The 12,635-nt window shown below is 34.5% G+C and overlaps 1 protein-coding gene across 1 annotated transcript; it reads left to right on the top strand.

Annotated features, from left to right (window-relative positions):
• The first annotated feature begins 1,364 nt into the window (after window positions 1-1,364).
• Window positions 1,365-9,202, top strand: LOC129269370 (DCN1-like protein 3). The gene has a single exon (XM_064105664.1). The coding sequence runs from the start codon at window positions 1,488-1,490 to the stop codon at window positions 2,430-2,432; it is 945 nt and encodes a 314-aa protein (XP_063961734.1). The 5' UTR covers window positions 1,365-1,487; the 3' UTR covers window positions 2,433-9,202.
• Window positions 9,203-12,635: the final 3,433 nt, after the last annotated feature.

Below are 12,635 nucleotides of genomic sequence, written 5' to 3'. Positions count from 1 at the left end.
TTCAGGTCATCTTGTTATTGGAATTGAATACAGGTAGATTTAAAGAATGAAATGCACATTTTGATATTTATAAAGGTACATAACATTGCAATAATTTGCAATAAATTGCAACAGATTTCCTCTACACTCGCTCCTGACCTGCGTTGGAGCTTTTGCTTTTGTTTTGTTTGATTTTGATTAGAAATTGTAAGAGAAAAAGGAAAGAAAGAAAGAAAAAAAAATGATGGGGTGAATGAGTGAGAGATGAAGATATTTGGGAGGGGGTTGAAAGAAAAGAGAGAAAGTACATGCTTCTATGTACAATGTAGGGGGTATAGAACCTAAAGAAACAAATTTGCATAATAATAGGCAATATTTATTTTGGAAAAAAAGCTTTGTATCCTGATCAGCTATGGAGCAGCTGTATTTCTAGATTGAAGTTTATATTTAAGTAATCAAATGTCCACTAGTTAGATAGTATTGTGTAATTTATTGAGCTATATTTTATTATGTCTGGGCAGTGGCAATCTGTCAGAAAAAAAGACATGCTAGCCAGACTTAACTTTATGTACAATTTGAACCAGTGAACTATTGAATTACTGACCATTTTCATCTATACCTTCCGTTTAATGAGTGTAAATTGAAAAAAAATGTGGCACACATATTGTTTGTCACAAAGTGTTCTCTGTATTTGTACAGGTTTTTTAGCAGCTGTACTCTATCATAACACAACCGTAACTTGACCCCTTTTTATATCAAAGACAGACTCTCCATGCTGGTGATATGGTTCAAGTTCACTTCTGAACCAAAATAAAATGGGTAGTCTTTGTGATACATGTACATGTACATTGTAGGCTACATGTAGATTGTCTGTTATGATTTGTTCTTTATATTAATAATGATCTGGATATTATTAACATTTCTCAATCACTTTTTGACAGTTTTGTAACTCCACAATTTACAGTTTATCACTACTGAAATAATGGATCTTGGTCTGTCTTGCACACACAGAGAATATACAGGGTGTATTCACATTCTCTACTACCTGGGAGTACAGTATTCCAGCAATGCACCTGCTCATGCATAACAATATTCAATGGACGACTCATTAGGATGAATGAAACTGATTTAGAAAGTATTTGTGTGTTGGTGATATACATGCACATTTAGTTGGTTGGACGAGAGGTAGAGGGATGGTCATTTTGCTTGCCCATCGTGAGTGGCTCAAGAAGACTGGCTGAATTACTCCCCAGGGAATGAAGAATGTGCATACATTGTCAATTAGATTTTGTTTCTGGATGCTATACAATGTACAGTACACATTATTTGTATCATACTTGTATATTAATTTTCACTTTGTTGTACCTTTTTATTTTCCCAGATCTGTCCTGATGTTATTAATTTGAGGGACCTCTCCTCTATATGACCTTGTTTTGGTCCACACAACCCCAGTGCTCACCTATGGTCCCCAGGCTATCTTGCCCGGCGCCATCCACCAAGCCACCCTCATGGGCAAGTGTTTCTCCGTCTGCAACCCAGGTTCAACCAACGTGGAAGAGCAGAATGGCAAGAACAAAGCACAACTCCCTCCCAAGCCCCCTCATCATGCCACAGCTATAGAGCACCCTACTGCCCAACCAGTTCAGTACGTCCAACATATCAGCACAACCGGAGGCCGTGCAGGCAACCTCCCTCTCCGTCCTGCTGGGGACTCGAATAATGGTAGTCACAGCAGACCTGCGCATGACACGCACAAGCAGTTCCCCCGACAAAACGGTGTAGAGACAAACGCAGCCATGAAGTCAGACTTCTCTGAGCGAAAGGCAAACAAACTCTTTGAAAAATATAAAGATAATTCTGAGGATGCCATTTTGGCGGAAGGCACCGAAAGATTTTGTCAGGACCTTAAGGTCAGTCCAGAGGATTTTATAGTACTAGTCATTGCATGGAAGTTTCAGGCGGCAGTCATGTGCCGCTTCACGCGGACTGAATTCATCCAAGGTTGTCGCACCCTACGTGCTGACTCCATCAATGCTATCAAAGCCAAGTTTCCAGAACTGCGACACGAGGTCAAGACGAATGAAGCCATGTTCAAGGATCTTTATCGGTACACATTCGGCTTTGGCTTGGACACTGAAGGGGGCCAGAGAACTTTACCTTGTGAGATTGCAATACCTCTATGGAAGCTTGTCTTCTTCTACCGACAACCCCCTATCCTAGATCGCTGGTGCAATTTCCTGACTGCTAACCATGTTAAAGGTATATCAAGAGACACATGGCAGATGTTTCTGCACTTTGTAGAGGTCATTAAAGATAATCTCAGTAACTATGACGACAACGAAGCCTGGCCTAGCCTTTTTGATGACTTTGTGGAATATGAAAATGATAGATTGAAAACCGAAAATCAAGGTGGAAAGGAGGATGACGACCAAGAGGAAACTCATCTAGTGTAAAAAGAATATTAGGGATACCCATATTTTTAATTCATTTTCACTTGTTTTATTTGTGTCTTCTCCTTTTTCCTAATGCAAGGTGCTCCATTTGCTTCTTCATGGCCCTTTCAATTGCTGACATTAGTTTCAAAATAAGCAGTTACTTTTGTTTGACTGATATTCCAGTGACCAAGAATCTTACTCTCTTATTTTATTAGTATGATATTTTTGTGAACAAAGAAAAAAACTTGGGAGACTTCCATAATAACATGCACGGAAGAGTATAAAATGTAGATGTGCGTATTATGCAGCATCTTGTTGTAACGTATTTTTCTTAAAGCAGGAAATGTAATGACATGCAGGGATTATTCTTTACAAACCTTGGTCAAAACATGATCATATTTAAACGCATTTTTATCTTTGATACAGAAGATTAAGTTATCAGAATCCAAAGAATGCATTTGTACTTCTTGGTACTTGGATATATTTATTAATGGGTTTCCACATTATGTAGCCCTTAATTATTTGTAGAATGCATGTTTCAATGCTAAAATCCACATAAATATTCAGACTCAAAAACCTTCTATAACTTTGGAATGTTTTAAAATGTGTTTCATAAAATTACACCTACATGTACATGTATAAACTGCTCTTATGATTATCTGGAAGTTTAAGTGCCAAATTAGAGCCTAAACTTTGGCTGAAGTCTCATTAATTTTTTCATGTACTTCAAATGAAATTCCTGTGAATTTATTGCAAAATATACCGGTAGTCACAGAAACACGGCAAAATATAGTCATACACATGTACTGTAGACTTGGCATAAAAATATGTTTTCATAGGGAGAATGGTACTTATTCAAGAACTTTAATATAATGCAACTAAAAATGGTTGGTTGAAGAACAATCGCTTTCCATATCCCATCTGTTAATAAAGGCATTTGTAACTTTCTTTAATAAAAACAGCGTTATGATACACCCTTCCCCTTGAAGTATTGTAATGCACTTCAGAATTGTCAAACTTCATATTAATTTCTGGAAGATGTGATCACCCGACTCAAAGCCTACAATAAGTTTTTAAAAATAATTTTCATAAGTATCCCAATTAGAAGAGCACATTTTATGATTTAATTTGACAAAATTGATCGACCAAAGCCCATATAAATATTATGGATTTTAGATTTCTCATTCTTGACGCACAATCTTCTAATTGGGGGGAAAATATATATATATTTTTTTTGCATGAATAAGGAGGAGAACTCAGCATCTACATGTATGGAGGAAAGATTATGTGTCATATGAGGTTTCAGGGAGAGATTAAAAGAAGAAGAAAACTGTTTAATATTTAGAGCCCAACTGACTTTTCTGGCATGTTACATTGTCTTTTTGTAGCTTTGAGCTGGTTGGTCAAAGAGGTAATCACTGTCACATACATGTAGTCCCCTTTAGTCATATGACTTTTTGAAATTTGAAAAGCTTTCCCAAGTGCAATGTTTGAAAATATTTTTTCTGAATGTAAAACTGTTGGATTCTACATGTATTTTACATGTATCTGAAATCTGTAAATGATCTTCCTCCTGGGAGAGGGTGAAGAGGGGGGGGGGGGGGGGGGTCACTGAATATTATTGCTCGACAAGTTACATGTAATACCAAAAATGGTAAAACTTGTACTTTTTGCTGGTCAAAGGATTTTGGACCTATCTCAGACAGTATAAACTTCCAAGAGTTGATAATTTGTCCTTTAAAAGATGTATTACTTTGGATACAATGTACAAGTATGATTCGGAAGTAAATACAGTAAATTAAATTTCTTGCATTAATGGATAAATGTTAATAATTTTTGTGAAGGTTGAAATCAAAACAGTTAGGTTGACATGATAGACTCAACAGTTGCCCATTGTAGGGTTCATGTACCTGTATTAAAGGGTTTTTTTTTTTTTTTGGTATGATTATAAGTACCTCACAAAAATCATATAATGGAACTAAATGTCAGAGAATATAGATACAAATAACAAATGGGTTATACTTCAAATAACCTCCTCTTGTGCAGTGTATTTATTCAGTACTACTGATGTTTAATATTGAAAATTATTTTTAATATCGATTTTGAAATTATTTTAACATCGTTTTGCATTGTTGAGATATGAGGGGTTTGGCTGAACCCAATCATCATAAAATATGTTTGATTACGTTTTAACTTGCATTATGTTCATGTATTTGGATGTTTCATTTATAGCTTCTATAATGTGGATGACAACTCGGTAAATTAATAGACGAGATAAATAAAATGCTGCATCTCAATTAGATTTATAAAGAAAACAAAACGTGTTAAAGAAAATAGAAACAAGATTTTTCTTATCAATCAATTTGAGAACTGTTGATATGAAACTGTCTTCAACATGTATGCATAATCGAGCTTAATAACCTCTTTTTTGAAAGAATTATAATAGCAGTCTATGAACTGCATGTCATATTTAATTTTATCTATATTGACAAACACATTACGACCCCATTTCTCCCATGCCTTGAAAGGTTTCTTTCCTATTCGTCTAATGCCTATTCATCCAATTGCCAACTCGTCTACTATTATTTGGTCTACCATCAATTCGTCCACTATCCACCACATGGTCTAATTGCAAATTCGTCTACTCACCATTTCGTCTAATAACCAGTTGGTCCAATGGCCATTTAGTCCATATACCATTTGGGCTAAGTGTTAATTGTGCAAAATGAATGAAAATGAAATTATTAGACCAACTGGTTATGAGACGAAATGGTCATAGACGAAATGGTGATTAGACAAAGTGATGATTGGACCAAATGGTTATTGAACCAAATGGTTGTTAGACGAAATGTTGATGGACGGAATGGCATTAGACTAAATGAAATAGACCATGAGGTGAGTGGACGAATTGGCAATTTACCCGTTGAAATCATCAGATCCCATCTTTATTCATAATACAGACCTGCATGTATTTAAAAATATTCCTTTTCCCAGTAATGCCTGACATAGCAGGATATAATCAATTGCAAATTTATTGTTTTTATTTATTGAACTTTTCTATGTAGGGACACACATTCTGTCCTTTATTACAATCCTGATTTTGAGGGTTTTTTTTTTTTCATCTGCACATGTCGTTGTTTCATTGTGATTTTTGAAAGAAGATATTTTGTGACTTACCTGTTTTTCAGTTGAATATCCAAACTTGTCAGATTTTATTCTATTCTTTTATGCACATGGTAAATTTTATTTAAAAAAGCATGTGAAAGAAGTGGTATATTACAATTAAGGATGTAGTTGAGATTGGATTTGAGGCATCAGTTGCTACAGTCTTGGCATCAGCCATAGAATAGGCGTAAATGTACAAAGTCAGAACCCTCATCCACAACTCCATAGATCTCAGTATCTCTCCTTTGTTTATTTTGTGCTGATTTTTTATCATAAGATTAATCTTAATTTAAGCCTACTTATCATTTTTATTCATGCTCAGTTTTCACTTGTGAATGTTATTTCATCTTGGGTCATTTTTTCCACTTTGTTTTCCATGTTTGTGTGAGCAGAAACTTAAAACAATTTTGTACAGGTTACAAATCTTATTGTCTTTAAATACACTCAGACACTTTTGAGAAGTGTCATCATTTTTTAATAAGTTTATAATTTTCTGATTATTGTACAAAGTAAGATTACTATTTTTATTTAATATTTAAGAAAAGTTAAGAAACTTTATATGTGTTTTGTATATGCATATACTCTTGTGATGTATTTCAACATTTTTATACATGTACACCAAGTTCATATTGAATCATTGAATATTTGTAGAATGCTGATATGTGTGTTGTGTTTAAGTCCAAAGAAATATCCTTTCATCATATAAAAAATTAATGTGTTGTGAAAGTAGAATTGTTTGTTCACTGATACACATATTTTGCTATAATTCCAGTTCTACCCGTATGAGAGCGATCAAGCATTTTAAAAACTAGAACTATGTAGAATTCACTACACTCTTCCAAGATTCGTGGATACATTGAATTCTAAGTAAGACTAATGACAGTGTTTGCTCTCAATATACATGACTTAATCTTGTTGCCTTGGCAACCAATCATTAACTTTTCTTCACTTGAGAAGTACATGTAGCAGTTAATCCTTTTAATACTTTACAGAGTTTCAATCTTTATTACACAAATGAAAGTGAAATAGAAAAAAATTTCATTGCTTCATCTTAACAGTCTCCATTGCCATATTGATCATGAATGTAACTGAAATAGATTGTAAAAAAATAGAAATAAATGTACCCTCTATAACAAATGTACCTCCAATTTGCATGATCAAAATCTCATCTCCATCTTCTGTGAAAAAGCAACAAATTTTTTTTTTTCTTAGAATATTCATTTTTCCAAGACAAGTATCCATGGGTGCATTAAGGCTACTTTAGCAAAGGCAGAATCATCGCAAACACACTCCCACAGAGTGTTTTTAATATTACGGTATTGTGTTTAGGTGAATTCGCAAAAGTGCATTGCGTGTTCTGTATTGACCCAGAAGAAAAGAAAATGTTGGGCATGTGCTTTTACCAAAAGAGTAGTGTTATATTGCGATCTTGATCAAACAACAACGTGATGTAATGATGTTGTTTTAAGCATTTAGAATTGACGCTATGTACATTGTTGCATCCCCAGGAACCGTCTTTTTGAGGAATGCTGATCGCACATGTACATGTAAAATTGTTAAGAGTTAACAATCTTCATTTAGACAAGAATGGGGAAAATGCTTAACTTAACATGTGTCAAAAGCCAAAGTATTGCCTGAAAATGGGAATTGTACACTGTAAAAAGGCACCCATAGGCAAATGCAAGGATACAGTGTACATAACATACCATCTCGGAATGTGGAAACGAAATGTCTGGCCTGGAAGATTAGTCGGGAACGATCGGAATTAATAGGAATTAGTACACTGAAGGAGTGATCAAAGCACAAAGGTGAATTTTTGTGAATAAATCCTCAGATTTTCTAATGAATAAGGAAACATATTTCTTTGTTCTGAGCTTTTAAATGTTCAGTGATCAGGAATGGTTCCAAAATAGATCGTCACATCTTTCTGCACTATGTGCACAGTAATTGCAGTTTTCTTTGACCTTCTGATTTGGATATAACTTTATGAATGTTAATATGTCTTGTAGCTTTCAGATTGTAACAATTACAACTATAAGTATACATAATTTTGCTGCGAGTTTACTTAAAATCGGTCCGTTGATCATACTCATATGCTCAAAATCCACAAATTTTATTTTTAAATTTGATTGTCATGTATTGAGTTTTTATTCTATCCACTTGCAAATTTGTTGAACAGGTCTTCATGTCATATGGACACCTGTATATAGTTTGCTTTTGAGAACATTCAGATTGTTGAAATAATACATGCACCATTGACATTGTTATATTCCAAACTTGTTAATACTTGTTCCTACAATAGAAACTTGGAATAACGAGACCTGGGGCCGGTTAAAGAAAGAGTTCAAATGAATTGCACCTCAAAAATATCAAAGGCAGTTTGAATTTTGACCAATCAGAATTACACATTTTAGACTTGTGCTCAATTTTTTTAGTTATGTTTTGCATTCAACACTTTCTGCAATTAGGCCCCAGTTCAAGTTGGATCATCAAAATATCTTGACGGATTATTAAAAATACACAGAAAAACACAGAAAAACACACTATCATTTAAATGGTAAGTAACAGGATTGTTTACTACCATGTTACACAATCGCCACATTTCTGTGTTGTTTTGGAATCCAATCATGTTGAGTGGTATTATGAAGTATGCTTGTCCTTCTCAGTTAAAAATCATTTTGATATTGCAATTTTGTATCAATCTGGTGTTGTGCAGGTAAGCTTTGCCATCAACCAAAGACCAACATCAAACCTTGTTATGAAACATTTTAGACTGCATGTATTGATAAAAAATTCTTCTGTGGGGAATGTTAAATGTGACTTAAAGTTATGCTTTCATGCCAATGCACAGATGATATTTAATGTGCAATTTTATTGATCAGAACGTTGTAAAGCACGTCTACTTTACACAATACCAATGCAGTGTTGTGTTTTATAATGCACGCAAACAGGAATTTAAGTGATTTTTAAAGAGATGGGGGGTACAGTACATGCCTATGATAATCTGATGAATAATAGTTGTCTAAACTTTTCTGTGATTTTGCAACATTTTGTGGTCAAACTGAATAGTCGTCAGTGTAGTCATAGTCACATGGCATTTTGTAATTATTCCATGCATAATGAGGCCATTCTTCAATTTATCATGCAATTTGTTTCCTGTTTTGCCAGTCTATTAAACTCGCTTCATTTGTTTTATCTTAATCTCTCTCTCTCTCTCTCTCTCTCACCTCTGCCATTTTCTCCCATATTCTCTTTCTCCTGCATGTCTTACATGTATGTTTTAACTATCTGCCTCTCTTTCTTTGTCTCCATTTCTCGTCTTCTCTTGTCACCCCCCCTTCTCTCTCTCTCTCTTTCTCTCTCTCACACACACACTGTAGTATTTCCAATTGTGCTGTTTATCAATCTTTATCAAACTATTGTCTGCCTGACAGTCTGCCCTTGGCCACTATGCCAAGTACGATCTAATTATAACCCATGCCCAGGCGTTCAAATTCAACAATCAATGCACTGAAAGATATGTATGTATCCGTCATCTCCTGTCACAAAACTATTACGGAATACAGTTGCCTTGGTGATATTTTGGAGGACAATTAATGTAATAAATGAATTCTACAAAACTATATGATCTGTATTTATTATTTACTTTCCGTGGGTCTCTTTGATGTGAGTGAAGGCAGAATATGCTCAGAATTTATGCATTTTTTAATGCATTATTTCCTTATGTGTCTATTATAACTACCAGAAGTGATACCTCCCTTGTTCGTGCGTGGGTGTAATTTTTTTTCTGTATGGATCACTGTGAGAAATATTGATGAGAGTATGCATACAAAAATCTACACTTAATCATTCCTGGCTTAAAATGATGAATATGAAATAATGAAACCTGTGGTTTTGTCCTTTATGAAATTATTGCAAAGCTCATAAATATTGTATTTTTAAATGTCAATTCTCTAAAGTTATGAAATGTAAACACGTTTCATATTTTACTTCATATGGGAAGATTTTTCTTTAGATGATAATTCCTTCCTAGATCTGACTGGCTATATATATAATACAAGCTATAATCTCGAGGAGAAGGTGGTTAGAAATGAATCTTATTCAACTTTTCTTATATACCTTGAGCATTTTCCCTCTCTTCCTTAAGATAAATTCCAGTTTTGGTAACGATCTCAAAATGACTTTTTACAGAATCTAATATAATGACCACCCAAGTGTCTGTTTGTATGAATAAAAAATATGTGCCAAAGGATTCTGGAAGAAATTGTGTTATTGCTGAGAAATAAGCAAAATAAGCGCGGATTCGGTCACTTCCGTCGGGTCTTTATTCCAGCAATAATAATACACTGTCCCACGTGTGCCTATCTGTGTTGGCGATCTTCAGTGTGAACATTTTTCAGCGTAGATTTTAAGATTTCACAAAGTTCAGTTCATGTAACTGTACCAGATCTAGATCCTCGATGATATACTGACAATTAAGCCTGGTTTTACAGACTTTCTGATGAAATCAGTGTTTACTGCAATTACTGGAATTTCTCTTTAAGAAGTGGAACGCTTCACCTGGCAATATAAAAAAACTAGGCAAAAAAAAATATATATATATTGAAAATATAAAGGGCTAATTTTTAGAGACTTCACTCATTTTGAAAAAAATCATGGACAAACCAAAAGATCCTTTAAAGATTTTTTCTTACATAATCTTGGCAAGTAAAAGGAAACTGGATGATTGTGATGTTGGAAATATCAAATGTAAAATTAATACTATATTGGGGGGGGGGGGGTAGGCAGCCCCACCTTCGTCAGTATATTTCATATGGGCATATTATGCTGTTCTCTGTATCGTTCCAATTATAGTTTGTGTCAACATTTTCTCGTTACTTATCATAATAATATGTCAAGCATAAAGTATGATTGTCGGAAACATCTCAAAAAGATTTATTTCATTTGTCTCGAACTTGACCAAGGTTATTTATCTAGGCCTATTCGATTTTGGAAGTTAATTTAAAAAAATCTTTAAAATTCCCAGAGTATATTACTGCTAATGGTAATTTTGTTTCTTTCAAGCAATGAATTTCACCTTGGCCTTTTCTGACAAGCTGCTTGGCAAAGTAATAAATCCTTTCTGCCCTCCGCTCTAGCCTTTGAAATGACTTTCCAAGAAAAAATAAATGATCACGCATATCAACAAGGAGGTATGGCCTCACTGTAAAACCCAGATAGATTCGTATTAGTAGATGGCTCCTTTGAATATTGAAGTGGTTTTTCACGGAGATTTGTTAAGGAAAGGAAGAGGGAATAATTCATAAACTGAAGACAGAGCTAGAGAAAAGCAATTTGTCTGCTAGCTAGGACATAATAGGGATCCATTTTTTGCTGCATTTCCAATGAGCATACTAAGAATATGGCGCCGTGATAAAAAAGCGTTTTAGTGCAATGCAGTTGAGTATACGACTATAAAATAAGAACATTCCAATTTATCTCTTGGTCAAATTGAGATATGAACTCATCCCAAAGTGCCCAAAATAAATGAAAAGAATTACCCAAAACCTCATTGGACGTACACTGTGAACAAAAATCATTCCGTTTTGTTTTTTATTTAGGCCTACTCGAAATGAACTATCACGGACTTGCGTTATTCTTCTATTCATAAACACTCCATTAATTGTTTAAAGCCATTTCCCCGGGCCATTTCCATGTAGAATAAAACCTAACCGGGAAAAATACAGATGAGATAATTCATTTTTCATCCGTTTAGGCTTTTCTCCTGATAACGTTTTCTTGTAAGTTGAGATGATCGTACGTGCCTTTTACGAACACTGGTTATATGGCTTGATTTTATTTCTTAGTGTGAGACATTTAGTGCATGCGTCGTGTATTTTATGGAGTCTTTAGAAAGTGGTAAAAAATGTGTTTTACGCCTCTTGTTTTCTAGCTTTCTTCTAGCATTAGTGAATGCATTTACTCCATTTAAACGCATTTTCATGTTTGCATTATTTTGCATTGTCCACGGACTTGCTGAAAAGCAGCTATTGATAGCTGGCGTTTTAACCGTGATTAAACAAATGAAAAATAAAATTTTATTGAATTTGTTTCCTAATTGTCATTAGTTCTCCTCCTTCCGTCAGTCCCCTTTTTTCTCCCTCTCTCTTTTTCAAGTAATTTCCATCTTCCACTTCCTTTCCTTCCCCTCCTTATTCATTCATTCATTATTCATTATTCTTTTCTCTTCTTCCTCCTCTTCAATCCTCTGCTTCTTCTTCTTTGTGGCGTCACAGACGAGCAGCTTCTATATGTCGTGTGATATAAATTATCAAAATGCTGTTCCCTCAAAAAAAAATAACTGAAAGTAATTTTGCGAGGACGATATACCGGTTCCATGACATTAGCTCCGGCGACAAATGCTCCGCTCTAAATTCCACAGACTATTAGTAATCGATTGACCAACTTGTATTTAACACTATGCGCTATATAAAACCTAACAAAACCCTATTACAATCCTAACCCTAACCCTACATCTGAGATGAAATTAAGCATGGGAAATTGTCGCAGGAGAAAATGTCGTGTCATTCAATATATCATCAGACACATCATTCCACATCCCCTTCTAAAAGAAAAACATTTGTATTCATCAGTATAAAATGGATATGGGGAAGCTAAGCCAGCCCTGTCGCATGATATCAGAAATTATAAACTTTATTAAAAATCCATAACTTTCTTATTCGTTGAAGGATTTTAATCAGTATTTTCTCTATATGTTGTTTTTTTAGATTATCGACAGGGTGAACTTCTCCTTTAAGTGATTAGGTTTACTCATAGGCCTACGTCTTGTAAAACTTATATTGATAAATTAGATTTTCAGAACGATCGATCGATGTAAAATATAATTTTAAGTGTTACCCGCAAGTCTAGCGCAATCACTTCATGAGAAACAGTTCAAAATACATACCCTGCCAAGCGCCCCTATTAAATACGAATAGTCCCGTTTTGGGGAAAAGAAAATTGCCATTTTGACCCATGTTATTCGAATTTCTGTGAAAAACATATTTAGACTAACTG

Source organism: Lytechinus pictus, chromosome 10, assembly GCF_037042905.1.
Source record: "Lytechinus pictus isolate F3 Inbred chromosome 10, Lp3.0, whole genome shotgun sequence".
In the NCBI taxonomy this organism is placed as follows: Eukaryota; Metazoa; Echinodermata; class Echinoidea; order Temnopleuroida; family Toxopneustidae; genus Lytechinus; species Lytechinus pictus.
This window is presented reverse-complemented; position numbering and strand designations above follow the sequence as displayed.

Bases quoted from the DNA above. Each gene is read 5' to 3' on its own strand.
- LOC129269370 (XM_064105664.1), top strand. From the start codon at position 1,488: ATGGGCAAGTGTTTCTCCGTCTGCAACCCAGGTTCAACCAACGTGGAA.